Source organism: Triticum dicoccoides, chromosome 7A (genome assembly GCF_002162155.2).
Source record: "Triticum dicoccoides isolate Atlit2015 ecotype Zavitan chromosome 7A, WEW_v2.0, whole genome shotgun sequence".
NCBI classification, from domain to species: Eukaryota; Viridiplantae; Streptophyta; class Magnoliopsida; order Poales; family Poaceae; genus Triticum; species Triticum dicoccoides.
The window spans coordinates 263895890-263914020 of NC_041392.1; the positions used below are offsets into that span (position 1 = coordinate 263895890).

The following is an 18131-nucleotide window of genomic DNA, read 5'->3' on the forward strand; positions in this document are numbered from 1 at the left end:
CCCCCCAATCCTAGTTGGAATAGGATTCCTTGAGGGGGGAAAGAGAGAGAGGGGGCCGGCCACCTCTCCTAGTCCTAATAGGACTAGGGGAAGGGGGGAGGCGCACAGCCACCTTGGGCTGCCCCTTTCTCCTTTCCACTAAAGCCCACTAAGGCCCATATAGCTCCCGGGGGGTTCCGGTAACCTCCCGGTACTCCGGTAAAATCCCGATTTTACCCGGAACACTTCCGATATCCAAACATAGGCTTCCAATATATCAATCTTTATGTCTCGAACATTTCGAGACTCCTCGTCATGTCCGTGATCACATCCGGGACTCCGAACAACCTTCGGTACATCAAAATGCATAAACTCATAATATAATTGTCATCGTAACCTTAAGCGTGCGGACCCTACGGGTTCGAGAACAATGTAGACATGACCGATACACGTCTCCGGTCAATAACCAATAGCGGGACCTGGATGCCCATATTGGCTCCTACATATTCTACGAAGATCTTTATCGGTCAGACCGCATAACAACATACGTTGTTCCCTTTGTCATCGGTATGTTACTTGCCCGAGATTCGATCGTCGGTATCCAATACCTAGTTCAATCTCGTTACTGGCAAGTCTCTTTACTCGTTCCGTAATACATCATCTCGCAACTAACTTATTGGTTGCAATGCTTGCAAGGCTTATGTGACGTGCATTACCGAGAGGGCCCAGAGATACCTCTCCGACAATCGGAGTGACAAATCCTAATCTCGAAATACGCCAACCCAACATCTACCTTTGGAGACACATGTAATGCTCCTTTATAATCACCCAGTTACGTTGTGACGTTTGGTAGCACCCAAAGTGTTCCTCCGGTAAACGGGAGTTGCATAATCTCATAGTCATAGGAACATGTATAAGTCATGAATAAAGCAATAGCAACATACTAAACGATCGGGTGCTAAGCTAATGGAATGGGTCATGTCAATCAGATCATTCAACTAATGATGTGATCTCGTTAATCAAATAACAACTCATTGTTCATGGTTAGGAAACATAACCATCTTTGATTAACGAGCTAGTCAAGTAGAGGCATACTAGTGACACTTTGTTTGTCTATGTATTCACACATGTATTATGTTTCCGGTTAATACAATTCTAGCATGAATAATAAACATTTATCATGATTATAAGGAAATAAATAATAACTTTATTATTGCCTCTAGGGCATATTTCCTTCAGTTTCCCGGGGCCCGAAGCTGTTTAAATCCTTCTTGTCTTATGTTGCGTCTCTCGATTCCGCTCAACCCCTCTCAAGCTACCATATAGATGTGTTGGCCTCGCGACTAAGTCCTGACACTAAGGACATCTGCCGTGACAATTCCACGACAGTTGGCGTCCACCATAGGGCCTGCGCACGGTGGTGTTGAATTCTTGGAGGGATCTCTCACAAGGATGGAGAAGCTTGTAATCGGGTGAATCAGGAAAAGCCGGCGTGGAAGAATCAACTTCAGCAATCGAGATTGAAGAAAGATTTTCTATCAAGCCGCCGCAGACAATCTCCGAGATCTGGTTCAGTCTGCGTTGACCATCATACGAAGTCGCCGACCACGTTCAGTCAAACAATAGGCAGTCAGATCGGCAGCGACAGGCTCGATCCGATCTTGTACTAATCCTGCTTCTTATGGAAAGTTAATTAGGAAAAAAAGGGAAGGGGAGCAAGTCCCAAGGTGGAAAAATCTTCGAGGATGCTGCGCTGTGAACTCTATCGGTGCAATCTACGACCTCAACTACCAAGAATTTATGCCTTGGGCATGCGTGGGAGGAAGGAGAAGTCAACACCTCCAATCTTCAAAGGCAACCAAACATCAAAATACTGGGGGTCTACGAGCCGGAAACAAATACAGCAGCAACTCGAACTCGCCGCCGTGGGACCTCATCTGGCTCACCATGCGAGTGGCCCGGCCGGTCCGTCAACCTGCCGTCGAAACCGCCCCAGTCTCGGTCACCTCGGCCTCGCATTCGAATATGGCGAATCCTAACCAGTTGAGTGCGTAACGCGTATCACGCCCGTCGTTGCTGCCTATGGATCCGCGCACTGTGGCCCACTGGGTCCCAGCCAAAGGTCCACTTAATTTCAGTTCCCACCGCTATACGGGTGAAATACAGTCAAATCGTACCTGTGCAAATCCCATACGGCCGTACGTAAGCCACCCGTGAGACCCGTAGCTACACCACCACCACCACCCATCGCCACCATCACTCCATCGGATTTCAAATTTTGAATCCCCTCAGCCAGATTCTGCTTCTCTCCCCGGTGACCCACTTGCGACGCCCCATCGCACAAACGCCGTCGGGACTGTCGTCGCCGGTCTCAAGTTCGCCGCCATCCAAAACAATCAATCCTCATGGGGAATCTCTCACAGATCTGTTATTCAGGTACATACTCTCAAAAGTTTGGATCTTTTTCCGTCGATTTCTCTCGCATCTGACTGAAGAAGTCAATCGCCATGAACAGCTTTCGCTCCGCTCCCTTCGATCCGGTCTACGTTCCAGTCTAGGGAACGCCAGAGGAAGATGAATGTTGGTCGCCAACAAGGCACTCCGGTGCTCCTTCATCGTTAGAGGATTGGGTTCCTTCCCCGTCCAGCGACGGACAAGTGAAGTGCCTGAGTCAAATTCAGATGTCTCGTCTACTCTGTGGATTGCAAGGTACAGTTCTTGTTACTACTCGATTTTTTCCAATCTAGGTGGATTCCCAGTACAGATTTAGGGGGGCTTATTTTCTTCTATTATTGGGCCCGCTGCCCCGGATGTCTAATATCGAGTTAGGAAATTTTCGTGATTTGGAGTTTGTCGTTAAACCAACAGACCAGTCAAGAGTTTGATTCTCTTGCAAGAGCTTACAACTTATACTCTTCAGAAAAAAGGATTTGGAATTAAGTACGGTGAATGTGGACGAAACGTCCACAAATGCAAGCCTGCCCAGAACATAATTTGCGGATGCGCGTGAGTTAGTTTCATACGACATCGACAGTCACAGAGAACCGTCCTCTGAATCGCAACGCACTCCAGCTCCGTGGTAGGCAAGGTACTATCTCGCCGTCGCATTCCTGGTTGTCGTCGTGAATGCCTTCTTTCTCCCCGCAAATAGATGTGTCACATTCAGTGAACTAGGCGTGTGCTTTCAGTAAAATAGTTGGCTGGACCCAAATTTTTCAAGCTTTGTCAGTTCGAAATTAGCATGGTCACAGTAATTAAGAAAATAGTTGGCTGGCCGGTGTTGTATGTAAAATAATAGTATGGATTAAGATTATTTAAGCATTGTCAGTTGAATCTTATCATTGGCATTGACATGTAAATTAAGAAAATTTTAATCGTGATCAGTTATTGCTGTCAAAAGTTTGATACTTCTGAGCAGATTGTTGTTATTGCGGAATAGTCAGATAAAATTCATGATCATTGGCAGCAACATACGAATTTGCATAGCATGTGCCTGTTATGTTACAAAATCTGACGTTTATCACTGATCATAAATCTATAGTTTGCAAATGGTACAGGATTCGTATCTCTAATCATGTCCAGGAATCATTCAACTAGGCTCTTGGTTACAGTCAAACATATACAGTGAGACATTGACATGTAAGCATTTATATAATCAATTTGATGTAGGCATATATATAGTCATTTAACTAGGCTCTTGGTTACAGTCAAATTGATGTAGACATTGACATGTACAGTAAGATAAATTTAAGAGCATCCAGGAGCTCTCCCATCTATGTGTTCATTTTATCTTGCTTTTTTGCCACCTCAATCTAGGCCATGATGATGCGTTGATTTGCTGTCGTATTTCTCTGGTGCCCTCTATCTGAACTATATTTTCTTCCTTCTTCCTTTTTGTCCAGTGAGATGCCCTGACGAGAGGATTCTGTTTGTTGGTAAATCCGTAAATGTTCCTGTTAATTTTCTGAATAAATATCTCATCTCTGTTTTGCTACAGGTCATATCCATGTGCTGGAGACAATGGGTTTAAGAAAGCCCCCGTCTTGCTGCTGCTCAAGCAAACAGTGCGCCTGCCGGAGCTGTTGGAAGAGCACCTGACCAAGCCCGTTCTCCCTTCTCTATTCTTCTTTGTCTTTTTTGTGTGTATTTTGCTCTTTGTTTTGATTTGTATGGTTCTGAATTAAAGGAGAGCTTTTTTGGTTGTAGATCATGAGGCTATGCCTTGGTTCCATGTGCTTATGCCGATCTGAACTTTGTTCCTGTTCAGAAGTGAATAATTGTTTCGAATTCACGATATTGTCCATGTTCAAAAAAAATCAGATAGTGAACATTACAAGAATGGTGAATGGTGATTACTGATTAGGCTACAGACCTCCTTGCAGATCAATGGACTTCTTGTTTATGGTCAAGTCATTACGGTAGTAGAATTTGTTGGTCATGCTTCTTTGATGGACTTTATTAACGCGTTATCCAAACTTTTAACATAAAAATACGAAGAACTTTATTAGCTTGCCCGAACATTGATTGAAAGAGTTAGAAGCTTATGGTGAGTCCTTCACGGCACAGGCGGAGGACACGGTAGGGCGAGGTGGGGCGCTCGCCCTACCTTGATTTTTCGTAATTTTTTACTAGGTATACGTATATACATCGATCTGATTTGTCTGATCGCTAGAATAACCGTCAAACGTTTGTTGGGCTGTGATTTATCCTGGACACCTTATCAGGCCGGCCCAAACCAACCTCACCAGCCCACACGCGCACACACAGCCTCGCAGGCTCGCTCGATCTGTCCCACGATCTCGTCTCGTCCAAGCCGCCACACCCTCGCCTTGCTCCATCCACTCGTCCACGGGAGAAAAGACAACCCTAGCGGCGCCCCGGGCCGGCAGCAAGCAGCAGCTTAGGCGAGGCCGCGAGGGTGCGACGGCCAGCAGCAGCGAGCGCGGGGGCGGCACCGCGGCGGCCAGCAGGAGCTTCGAGCGCGCGTGGGGGCGGGGGCCTCTTCCAGGTGGGCAGCAGGAGGGCGCGCTGTTCCCGGCCGCCAGAAAGAGAAGATGGACAGGAAGGGGAAAGGAATGGCAAAGAAGAAGGGCATAGGTATTCTCTGAATTTTTGGACAGGAAGGGCCAAGAGGATAGAATGCAGTGATTAATTACAGATTTTATGTGATGAATTGCAGATTTGAAGAGATACTTTGAGGTACTTGGTGGCAGTCGCAGCAGCTCCAACTCCAATCCAAGTACCCGGGAAAGTGGCAATGCTCTGGGCCAATCTGTTCATCAAAATCAAGCAAGTACCGTGGAAACAGAGAATGCAAATTCTTTGCCCTCTCAACAAGTGGAAGAAGAGATTCCAGATTCCGTGGAAGCCATAGTTGAGGAGAATGTTGAGGTTCTAGGAGATGAAGGTATAACGTGTGAGGTTTCAGATTCCATGGAAGCAAGTACTGATGAAGTACCGTTGCCTGGGTCTTCTACGCGCCATTAAAACTTGCCTGGGTATGTTTTAGGTTGTTCGTCTATTTAAAATGTGTTTGCATTTTCATTTTACTTGGCTATTCTGTTTAGGATTATATGAAAATATTGGTGTGCACTGTTGGTTCGTATTATTTATGTTGGTTGTGCACAATTTTTTTTTTGGTTTAAGAGTTCGCCCCACCTCAAAACAGTTTCGTCCTCCGCCACTGCTTCACGGCATGTCCGGTCTTTATGGCCTAGGTATAAGGACTTTGGTGACACATGCTCGAGTTCGGATCTCAACAACAACTTTCGGATGTCTTTCATGACATACGTAGAAGAACTTCAATGAGACACACCCAAGTCTAATAATCTCACAAATAAGCAATCTTAATTTCTATGTCGGGACCTACACCACATGCTTAGCAGAACTTGTCCGAACCCCACCAGAGATCGTGACTCTCCTATTTTATGTTGACTCCGTTCTCGACACGCTTTTTTTTAGTTGGAGACCGTACCACAAATATGGTCTTGCACATACTATGACCGGTATTTTATGGCCAAAGTAGAAGACTTTAGCAATACACGTCTAATATGGACTTCCACATACTATGGCCGGACTTTTATGGCATATGTATTAGAATTTTAGTTATACACACCTGATTTTGTATCTTTTTATAAATTGACATTCACATACCATGACCGGTCTTTTATGACAAAGGTAGAAGGACTTTAGCAGTATACGTTTGAGATGGCGACGCTCCTCCTCCCATATCGATTTCGTCCTTGGCTAAAGACAAAATATTATTTGAACTTTAGAGACTGTAGCCATATGTACCTGAAGGCGAGCCTCTTGCACTCGACATAGAAGAACTTTATTGTTATATCGGTCGGTAAGTTTGCTCATTGGGGATCTCGATAAACCAACCCCACAATTATTGGAATATTGTCATCACTAGACACTACATCCCATATAAATGTCGATGCGCACTTTATATCCTCGGTTCCGGTCCTCTTATGGTCGATTGCGAAGAACTTTAGAGATAGCAGCCATATGTACCTAAAGGCGGGCCTCTTGCACTTGATCATGAAGAACTTTAATGTTATATCGATTGGTAAGTTTTTTCATTGGGGATCTTGGGAAACCAACCCCACAATTACTGTGATATTTTCATCACTAGACACTACGTCCCATATAACCGTCGATGCGCACTTTATATACTCGGTTTTGGTCCTCTTATGGTCGACGACGAAGAACTTTAGAGATTATGGCCATATGTACCCAAAGGCAGGCCTCTTGCACTCGACATACAAGAACTTTATTGTCACATTGGTCGGTAAGTTTTCTCATTGGGGATGGATCTCGGGAAACTAACTCCATAATTACTGTGATATTGTCATCACTAGACAGTACATCTCATATAACCGTCGATGCGCACTTTATATCTTTGGTTTCGGTCCTCTTATGATCGACCGCGAAGAACTTTAGAGACTGTAGCCATATGCCCGAAGGCGGGCCTCTTGCACTCGACATTAAAGAACTTTATTGTTACATCGGTCGATAAGTTTTCTCATGGATCTAGGGAAATCAACCCCACAATTATTGTGATATTGTCATCACTAGACACTATATCCCATATAACCATCGATGCACACTTTATATCCTCGGTCCCGGTCCTCTTATGGTCGATTGCGAAGAGCTTTAGAGATAGCAGCCATATGTACCTGAAGGCGGGCCTCTTGCACTTGATCATGAAGAAATTTAATGTTATATCGATTGGTAAGTTTTTTCATTGGGGATCTTAGGAAACTAACCCCATAATTACTGTGATATTTTCATCACTAGACACTACCATTGATGCACACTTTATATCCTCGGTTCCGGTCCTTTTATGGTCGATTGCGGAGAACTTTAGAGATAGCAGCCATATGTACCTGAAGGCGGGCCTCTTGCCCTTGATCATGAAGACTTTTAATGTTATATCGATTGGTAAGTTTTTCATTGGGGATCTTGGGAGACCAATCCCACAATTACTGTGATATTTTCATCACTAGACACTACGTCCCATATAACCATCGATGCACACTTTATATCCTCAGTTTTAGTCCTCTTATGGTCGACGACGAAGAACTTTAGAGACTGTAGCCATGTGTACCCAAAGGCGGGCCTCTTGCACTCGACATAGAAGAACTTTATTGTCACATTGGTCAATAAGTTTTCTCATTGGGGATGGATCTCGGGAAACTAACCCAAAATTACTGTGATATTGTCATCACTAGACACTACATCCCATATAACCGTCAATGCGCACTTTATATCCTCGGTTTTGGTCCTCTTATGGTCGACCGCAAAGAACTTTAGAGACTATAGCCATATGTACCCTAAAGGCGGGCCTCTTGCACTCGACATAGAAGAACTTTATTATTACATCAGTCGATAAGTTTTCTCATTGGGGATCTAGGGAAACTAACCCCACAATTATTGTGATATTGTCATCATAGACACTACATCCCATATAACCACCGATGCACACTTTATATCCTCGGTTCCGGTCCACTTATGGTCGATTGCGAAGAACTTTAGAGATAGCCGCCACATGTACCTGAAGGCGGGCCTCTTGCACTCGATCATGGAGAACTTAAAGTTATATCAATTGGTAAGTTTTTTGATTGGCGATCTTGGAAGAAATTTTAAGATAGTGACCGTATGTACCTGAAGGCGGGCCTCTTGCACTCAACATTAAAGAACTTCAATGTTATATCGAATGAGTCGAATAAGGAAGACATGGAAGAAGTTCTAGCAGTTCTAAAAAGTTGTAGAAGTAGAAATTCGATTCTAGGAAATAATAAGGAAGCTAGCACGACTGTGAAAAAGGTCTGATCGAGCATGACGAAGGACTTCAACAAGTTTTTATGCCAACCACACATAATAATAACAATATCAATTGATATTTTTTTATTTATATCTTATATTGGAGCATTTTAATTACCAAAGAGGGTTGGTGAGAACGATGCCGAGTACAGATAGAGAGATGGATTTGCCCTAGTTGCTTTGAGATAGGGGAAAGAAAGAGTCACACTAATAGTTTTGGACTTTGTTAGTACAAAAATCAATAATGTGAAAACTACAATTGGTTAGTGAAGTTTTTATTACAATGTATGTTTATAGTGAAGCTTTTATTTATTTCAGTATAACGCGAGAAAACTATGACTTAATATATTAGCTTCAAAAAATATCGATATTAGACTTGTTTCGAAGAGCTTGCCATTAAAAAGTCAACTAAATAAATTAGTTCACAGTTTACATAATATATTAAAATATATGAAGACATATCTATCTGTGGTGCAATGTTGAGCTCAAGAGATGAGCATTAGCTAGCCACTGCATGCTGGTGACGTGCTGGCTGTGCACCGCACATGCACCTATGGCTTTTTTTTTCTTTGAACTGTTATCTCGGAGATTCTTCAGCCACTCTGTAGAACACTTTTGTTTCCCTATGTTGGAACGTTTTTTGGCAACTTCACAGAACTTTTTAGCACCAGAGTTTTACACATAGACAGTAATTCGTTTAATACAAGTGAAAAAATAAATCTGCACATTTAAAGAACTAGCTTGAGTTAATTCGCTTCACTCATCCTGGTAGCTCCTGCATGCACGTACTAGTACAGCCCAAGCTCTTTGACCGGCAGTACTACTAGGGAGGATGCATGTGGAAGCTGTAGACCACAGCCGAATCTATAGGCCTGGCCCCATTGCCTGTCCAATCAGGTGGAATACGGCTGCATGTACGCACCGTTGCAAGTTGATATACCATGCAGGGCTGACAGCATGGTGGGCCTGATTGATTTGACTACCCAATGGATATGTGGGTTAGATACGCGTTGCGCGCGCAACGAGTTAGTAAAAATCCACGTCCGCATCCGCTCCGCTGGACTGGGTCTCTGCCACAATTTCCACCTGCCGTTGAAAGCCTCTGGCCTTGGTCGCCTTGGTCTCACGCCGAGCCGGCCACCGTCAAGCCGCGCATGTGAGTCGCCGCCGTCATCTGGCTTTGAAGCTGCCTCTGCATGTCTCTGTGCCCGCATGCCTGTCGCCTGAGCCACCCGCCAGCTGGCCCCCGTGCTCCGCCGGGTTGTCCCCTCGATGTGGCTTCTCCGCTATCAAGCCGCCTCACTGCTTCTGCTGCTTGCGGCCGCAGCCTTGAACCGCCGCCGGTGAGACGCCCCTCTGTTCGCTCCTGTGTCACTGCTCCGGGTCGGCCTTCCCTCGTCGCGAGTTCTTGCTGGTCGGAGCCGCCGCCGTCTTTCGAGCGGCCTTGACTCGGCTTCGTCACACCACCTCTTCTGCAACCGGGCTGACCTTACCCGCGGCCTTCACTTTTCGTTGGACCTCGTTTCCAAACTGTTATGGCCTCACGTCGTTTCTCCGATGAGCCGCCCGTCGAGCCATCCCCGCCTCCTCCTGAAACTACTGCTGCCCTGAGTCGCCGCTTTGAGGCCATCGCTCCGCGTGACTGCGGTTCAGCCCGCCTCAACCCGGCCCCGTTAAGCCGCCGTTAAGGCGCGCGCCTTCGTTGTGGCCGTGGGCATACCTCCGAGCCACCGTCGGGACTCCGCCATTACCGCGGCCATGTCCACGACCCGGAGGAAATCACGGATGTGGGATTGACCAGAACCACCACAACCCGGAAGCACAGACGGACGAGGACTACAAACTGCGCCTACGGAATGGGCTGCCGGCCACCCGCCGCCGCGCCTGGAGTCACCCTTACCGGCGTGCCAAGCAGCCACTGCGGCTCTCCTCACCTCACCTCGCAGGTCTACTTCTACTGGCCGCAGTCGCGCCACAATCCGCCCTGCCTCGCGGTTTCCGCTCTGCCGAGTCATCGCACCGGCCTTGAGCCGTCGCACCTCCTCCGCCGTGCTGAGCCGCGGTCTCAATGGTCGGTCCAAACTGTCGGCGGGTCTGCCTCGCGCAGTCAGCCGTAGCCGTCCGAGGTCTGCTGTCGGCTCACGCGATGTGCTCTCGTGCTATGGCGTGATGGTTTCACTTTCCGCTGAAGAACTGACGCACATAGTATACACGTGCATAGGGCGCATGGGCTACGACCGAGGATGGTATCATCTAAAATTTTTTAGCGCCAGGTCACTGATTGGTGTTTGTGCATAGAGCTATGCGCACTATATATTTGAACGAGGGGCAGCACTACCCAAGTATGGTCTCTTTCCTGTGGAACAGTCACATAGAGAGGTGCATGTGCGCATGATTGCTTTGAAGACCACTCTCTCCATTAAAATATAGCTGACTGTGCAACGATGCCCTGAAAACATTATTTGGCACCGGTCTCACAATATGTGTTCGCAGCCTTGAAAAAAGCGGGACCCAAGAGGCCAATAAAATACTCAACCAGCCATCAACTACTTGCTTTACGTGAGTGTTTTTGGTCTGCTTCACTTCCTTCGGTGGGCCAGGGAGCTAATTGTTTACTGCTTTGTGAATTTGGCACCGGAGCAGCTACTTGCTTCGATTCCCAGAATCTTTTTTATGGCACCGGCTGGACAATGGAGGCACCAGTGCCAAATGAAGCAAAAATGTATTTGGCATCACTTTTGGCCTACATAGTGGAAGGCCTAAGTGGCCCTACATAGCTGAACTACAGGTTTGCAGTGGTAGACGCACTAATGATGGGTTACCAAACAAAGACCAAAAAAAACTACTACTTACTAGTAGAGTGCCCGTGCGTTGCCACGAGCTCTTAAAAAAGTTTACAAGAGTTACATGTTAAATTTCACATGTACAAACAATATAACACAAACACAATTATTGAATAATTGAAGTCCATTTTGCAATGAAAATTGATAACAAAAAAAAGACTAACGACATGTCCATGTAACAAACTAAGCGATGTCCATGCAAGTTTCAGACGCTTCTCAAGTCCTACTAACTATTTTTTATATGAGAAATATTAGGGATTAATATAAACAAAACATATGTTAAGATGAGAAAAACAATAGATATTTACCGTGTATATTTGATGAGAAAAAAATGCAAACAAACCTTCTTCAATCAAGTATATTTGTTTTTTTCTCTCAATTTTATTGTGATACCCTTAGTATATGAAAGTTAAGTATAAAAAATATTATTTTTTATGAACCATATTTAGTATATGTATACACTTTTATTGTTTCTGTCAGGTGTGTATACTTTTAATATCTATGTTTTTTTATCATAAATTCCTACACATGCGAGTCTAGCATTTCTATCGTTGAGCAAAATTTCCACACAAGGCCCAAATTATCACCCATGTTACATTTAGAGAGAGAGAGAGAGAGAGAGAGAGAGAGAGAGAGAGAGAGAGAGAGAGAGAGAGGTGCATACTGTCATCCATTTTAAACTTAATGGCATCCTCTGTGAATTTTTTTCATCTTTGCATCCAGCGCTGCTTTTGTCTCTTCTCCTTTAGCTATAATTCTGTCAACATCCTCATCTGTTATTGTGCTATCCTTGGAACTGAACACCATTTCCGCACCATATCTAACCATTTCCGCAGCTAATGAAAGCCCAGGTGCAGTGGAGAGTAAAAAAATGGAAGGATTTTTTCTCTAGCACACATTTCTTATCCTCTCTCTTTTGCTTTTTCTTTCTTTTACTCTCAACTTTTATTTGAGAGAATCTTTTACTCTCAACTTAACCACACCATAACTGAACTGCAACTCTGCAAGCCCGGACTGCAAGCCCAATTTGCTATCTCACACAGGAGCGGGTCACGCAAGTCATCTTCGTTCTTTCATTGAACCGAACCATACCACAGACTGAACTGAGCCTCCAAAAAAAGACTGAACCACGCCCAAGTTCCTGTCTCACAAAAGAAGGTCGATAGTTCAGGGGAGGTGAGGCAGAAAGGAAGGCAGCAGAGGATGGGCTAGCCTGCGAGCTGTGGCATAGAGATGGGGAGGAGCGGGAAGGATGGCAGAGAGCATGGCAGTTGGTGGTGAAGATCCGTCAGAAGGCAGACTCTGCACACTCTGCCGCTGTCCAATGTCGGCATCTCCCGTGCGCCGATGCGGATGCAGTCTACCGCGTGTCCATTTTCTGATGGAGTCTTGCAATGCTTCTTCACTATGTACAAAAAACACCATCTATTTAGAAACAGATGAAAGTTCAGCATGATCAGTTGGTCACACACCTCAAGAATCAATACATCAAGTCACCAAAACATCAGAAAATGGTCTATTAAACATGCCGACAGGTGAAAATGCAACAGTACACTGATCTTCTAAATTCTGCAACAAACTCTGAAATTGAATTTTTTTCATTCTGAATCTGTAGAGAAAACAGGAAGCTCAGGCTACTCGCCAAAACCTGACATTGAAGTCCATACCTATGCCAAGCTTATATACACCATCAGCATGAAGCACCTTCTCCCCCCAGTCTGAATACAGAAAGATGGATATGGAAACAAATCAATTATCTCCATAGCTTTCTACCCCATTGGCTTTTTAACATTCAGAAGACGTTTTCAGTACCGATTCTTCTAACTTGCAGCCCACAACCCGTCGCAAGTAACCGAAGCTGGGTAGAAAGAAGGCATCCAAATATGGATTGTTAGTGAAAATAAAGAATCACGAGGGTACTTTTGGCTGTTGCAAACCCACATATATGAGGGAAAGAGAGAGGCAACCTAGCAGCTAGCTAAGCCAGCAATGGTAGCTGTCGCTGCTTCTTGCTCCTACTGGTCAATGCTAGTCACTGCTCCTGCCTCAAGCAGCTGCGCATGCAGCCAACAACAATTCAGAGATATAAGATGACAGATAACAGAGAACCAGAAAGCAGGACGACGACACAGAGAAAAACGTTCAGATTGCAAATCGTGTATACCAAGCTATGCTATGCATTTTGGCATAAGTTGGTGGAATCACGCACATATTTCCTTTCAAGTAAAAGTAGTACTCAAGGTCTGAATTCAGTTTCAGAGAACAAAGCAAGCATACTGAAGTTCGATGACAGGTCGACGGAGGTTGACTGTCGTCTAGTCTTCTCGCACTGCATGATGCGCGCCTTCTCCTCTGCGATTCAGATTCGAACGTGGGTGAGCAATGGCCGTGTCAGGTTGTCCCTGCAGGGCACCTTGTCAGACAGTGCTGAACTTGTTGCCGGTGATGCTAGGCACTGGGGGGACGGCATGAACAATAGCATCAGCGGGAACGGCCTGACGAAGCATTGTTAAAAGCATTCATACAGAATATAATCTTCTAGATGATAACAATAAAAAATACAAATGTAGGAAAGCATTGTTACAGAATATATATTCTAATCCGTGATAAATAGAGATCTGAAACCATTGATCACATGCAAGAAAACAGGAGGAGGAGGTGCACAACTACATGTAGGGCATGCAGACGCCGCTGAATTCATGAGTTGTGGGCTCGTGTTGCTTCCGTCGATCTCGTCATCCCCAAAGTCAAGTATACTGTCATAACATCAATCATATATGTGTTGGCATTTTACTGTATCTGTTATGACAGGGATGGCCTTGCTTTAAATAGAGCATGTTCAAAGTGTGAGAGTTCAGTCAAACTCGACAAACTCATTGATGATGTCCAATTTACCAGGAATTGGGTTGTCTCATCCAAAGCTGCCACAACTACTTAGTTTGACCTAAACAAGGAAGGCATGGTCAAACAATTTAATTCCACGCGTAGCACATTCGTAAATCACATGACAGATGTACCACACCTCATGAATACATGGGTTTCAGATGATGGTGCATGGATCTGGTCCCAGCAATTACTACTCCATGTCTGTCAAAATATAAGGCGAATTAAATTTCCAAAAGTCAAAGTTTCCTACGTTTGATCAAATCTGTAGTAAAATACATCTAACACCTACAATACTAAAGGCCTGTTCGGACCCACTCCCACTCTATAATCTACGGAGTGGCCAGAAGGTCGCTCCGTCCGCTCAGCTCCGTGGCGAGGGCGTGGAGGCTTTCCGAACAGCCCCTAAATAAATCAAATATGAAAATATACTTTATCATGAATCTAATGATACTGATTTTCAATAGTAGATATTTATGTATTATTCTATAAACTTGGTCAAAAATAGGTAAGTTTGAATTTTTAAAAAATTAGTACACCTTACAAGTTCAAACTGAGGGGGGATTGAACATTTCTGTAAAGACATGACCTTTTCTTGAACTATCAAATGATGCATCATCCTAACCATTAGATCATTATCAATGTACGGTCCATAATCATTTGGGCACATCATAAAAATACTTTGTGACTGTGCGAGAATCTGTCGCTTACCCCGTCAGTGGCCAGGATGACGAACTGGTCCCGGGCGGTGATCCTCCTCTGCGTCACCTCCGGTGCCGAGATGACGTCGTAGTCCTTGACACAGTAGTCGCCGAACGCGCGCGACATGGCCAGCCCCGGCGCCTCCCGGTGGGGCACCCACACCCGGTGCACGCTGGGCTCGTCGTCGAGGCAGTGCACGCGGCCCTCACACTGCATGATGCGCGCCTTCTCCTCTGTGATTCAGATTCGAACGTGGGTGAGCAATGGCCATGTCAGGAATGGACTGTCCGTCTTCTAGTCTTGTTACGACGACTTACAGGGTAAGTCGGGCTTGAAGTCGACGGTGAGTTGGACGGCCGTGATGTCCCCGTCGTCCAACGTGGTCGCAAGGACGGCCCGCGAGTTGCCGACGTTCGCGACCACCATCAGGTCGCCCTGCTTCACGATGGACAGAGCCGTGCAGCCGCTGTTGACGGCGTCGAGGCGCCGGCTCCGGCGGAGCTCCTCGTCCATGGCGGCGGCGGCGGCCAGGTAGGACTGCCTGAGGAGGTCGAACTGGCAGTCGCTGAGCCTCTTCTCGCCGTCGATGAGCGACGCCAGCGCGACAGCCTCTTGCCAGTGGCACAGAAGCGACTGCGGCAGCGACTCCCGGACGGCCTTGGCGACGTAGTGGCCCCACTGGCCGTGCCCGTTGAAGACGCCGCTGAAGATGGTGTCGTCCTGGCACCCGTATCCCTGGAAAGAGAAGAGAGCGACATGAGAAATTCAGAACAAACACGAATAACCCAATAACCAACTGTCTGTTCTTTATCAAACAAAAAAAAATGGGTAGTCACATGGAGTATTTATGAAATACAATGATTTTTGCAGTCTGAAAAACAATCAGCAAATCTGATCCTACTATGAAGATGTTGGAAATAACATTTTTACGTACGTAATTCAAGTTTTCTCCCATCACAATCAGTATGTTTTAGGCATTTAACTGTCCAAAGCAACTTTGGATTCAGATACCAAGAAACCCAACACCTTTTTGCTCCGGCAAATCAAGAAACGTGCCATCCCTTTTTTTGGCAGATACTACTCCTACGGACTGAAACCCCTAGAGGCAAAGGGCAAGCGCCATATCCAAGAAACTTGTGAGCAACATGATCCAGGATCGTCCCAAGAGGCAACACGTAATCTGGTGAATGAATGGCCTAACAAAACCGAACTAAACCATCTCACTCACAAAAATATCAGAGAAATGGTTAGGTGAACAACGGAGGGAGACGGGATCCAATCTCTATTCTATTTCGTGCACACGCAAGGCAAGCACTTGAAAACTGTTTCATTTCTTATGTGGCCAGAAATGAGAAGAAGAAGCCAGCGACCAGTCCCAAGTCCCAACGCTAACGTACCCTCGCCATTTTCTGTGGAACAGAGACCATGTCGCCGGCTCGTCTTGGCCACAATTAAAACCTCTTCTGCCTCTCGAGTAGCAGAAATTTGTGTTTGGAACGCGGGAATTAAATTGTGTGGCAAGAAGCTCCGTGCGGAGTACGTGGTGTTGCTGATCTTGACTACTACACGCCACCGGTAATATGTTGTGATAAACAGCGTAAAAAATCATTCGCATGCAACAGAGAGCAAGCAGGGAAGAAGCAGGGTAGCGGCAAACTCACCTCCCAGACGATGGAGGTGTCCTGGTTGGTGCCCTTCTCGCCGCGGCGGGAGCACGCGGCGGCGAACGTCTCAGAGCCCTCGCCCCAGAGCGTTGCTCCTCCTCCACCTTCCTCTCCTTTCCCAGAGACATGGGAACGGACCAGGCCCTGCAGCATCGACGAGATCTACCGCATTCTCGCTAGCCAAGATCAAGAGCCCCGCCCGATCGGCTGATTCTACAGAGAAGCTTCTTCTTCTTCCTCCTCCTCCTCCTTGCTCTCCCTCCCCTTCTTCCTCCCCTCTTCCATGGCTGGCACAAGGGACGCGATGAGAGGAACGGGAGGCAACGACTCATCCAGATCCAGATCGGACAGGGGTGAGTGTAGGGGAGGGGGGCGAGGCAGGCGGAGGGAGGGGCAACAGCGGAGCAGGGCGGCGGGGTACGGCGGCGGGCGGCGAACCCTAGAGAGGACCGAGCGACATCGAGCGATAGGAGAGGCCAGACGAGGGAGAGGGAGGAGTTGGATCGAGCGATGCGGAGGGGAAAAACCAACAGAGAGCACCGGACGAAAAAAATCAACGAAAAAAAACCGAACGAAAATAGTGGGACGAAAAAAAACCTAGAAGTGAGAGTACCAACTGCTTCATTAAAAATAGAGATGATCAAATCAGCCACTAACCAGGTTCCGCAGAGTGTCCTTCGTTCAAAGTCCCAAGAATTAAATCACTTCTATCCGACGGTGGTCACAGGAAGACCATGGTCGACAAGCATATCCAGAATTTTAAATAATCAGCTGAAGTTGACGGACAATGGTGCGGGTTATCTGTTTTTCGTCTGACTACATCAAGTATTATCCAGCATGAGTGTCCGTATTCATATGACAAAAAATACCAGGTGCTATTTATCCTATTTATTTTTTTAAAAGTGCATATTAATTCATCCGAACAAAACTACTTTGCCCTGTCATGTTTTATATGCAGGAGAATTATTTATTACAAAGCGGCATTATACCACGGAGATGGAGGCATGCCAACATCAATCGACACAGGTGGTCGTCCTTACTTAACAGACTCCTGCACCGGCTTACAACACTGCGACCGACTCATCTGTCTGTGCCGCCTCTGATGATGCGGTCGTTTTACTGTCCGCCCTGCGGTCCGGCCTATTCAACGTGCCGGGTTGACTAACGGACGCCGCTGAGGATCATAAATACATCAGGTGAGATCCATCCAGTACATTTTTATTGCTTTCTTTAAAAGAGCAATTACTCTGGCTTGCAAATTCTCCAGTGCAGGATAGGTTATATCACTGAGATGTTGAATGACTCATACCGGTTTATATCACGGTCAAAAATGGAGAGTCTCAAGCCAACTCCTCGAGTAGTCTTAAGACTTGGAGGCTACAATGACATGAATCGGGAACTCCGGGTCATTGGAGGGAATGATAACCCGGTTCTGGAAGACACCGCCATATTGATGGAAATTTAAAGACCGTCAGAAAATTGTGGGTTCAAAATAAAGATTCTGGCTTAAAATCCGGTTCAAGAGACATCTCTCTCCTGCAAAGCTTTGAAAGCTCTCAAATACGGTTCAAACATCTGGCTCAAGGTAAATTTGTCTCTTACAAAGCTTTGAAGCTCTCAAATCCGGTTCAAAATCCGGCTCAAGGTAATTTTTTCTCTTACAAAGCTTTGAAGCTCTCAAATCCAGATCAAAATTCGGCTCAAGGTAAATTTATCTCTCACAAAGTTTTGA

The 18131-nt window shown here is 45.9% G+C and overlaps 1 protein-coding gene, 1 long non-coding RNA gene and 1 pseudogene across 3 annotated transcripts; 2 read left to right on the forward strand and 1 right to left on the reverse strand.

Moving 5' to 3' along the window:
• Nucleotides 1-2183: 2183 nt before the first annotated feature.
• Nucleotides 2184-4341, forward strand: LOC119328033. 2 transcript variants are annotated; one of them, XR_005158813.1, is made up of 3 exons: nt 2184-2415; nt 2495-3067; nt 3977-4341. It is a non-coding gene; the product is annotated as an uncharacterized LOC119328033 (long non-coding RNA). The 2 variants fall into 2 exon arrangements; XR_005158812.1 differs by having other exon boundaries at nt 2495-2688.
• Nucleotides 4342-4921: 580 nt separating this feature from the next.
• On the forward strand, nt 4922-5541 carry LOC119328787. Its single transcript, XM_037601769.1, has 2 exons — nt 4922-5076; nt 5159-5541. Exons 1-2 carry the CDS (start codon nt 5034-5036, stop codon nt 5464-5466), a joined length of 351 nt encoding a protein of 116 aa, XP_037457666.1. The 5' UTR covers nt 4922-5033; the 3' UTR covers nt 5467-5541.
• A 6146-nt stretch (nt 5542-11687) lies between these two features.
• Nucleotides 11688-16941, reverse strand: LOC119328947 (annotated as a pseudogene).
• Between the last annotated feature and the right edge of the window lie 1190 nt (nt 16942-18131).

What these genes read in the sequence shown, in the direction of transcription:
- LOC119328787 (XM_037601769.1), top strand. Translation starts at nt 5,034, where the DNA reads ATGGACAGGAAGGGGAAAGGAATGGCAAAGAAGAAGGGCATAG. An exon ending in GGCAAAGAAGAAGGGCATAG is followed by an intron (nt 5,077 to 5,158) that starts GTATTCTCTGAA and finishes GATGAATTGCAG; the next exon opens with ATTTGAAGAGATACTTTGAG.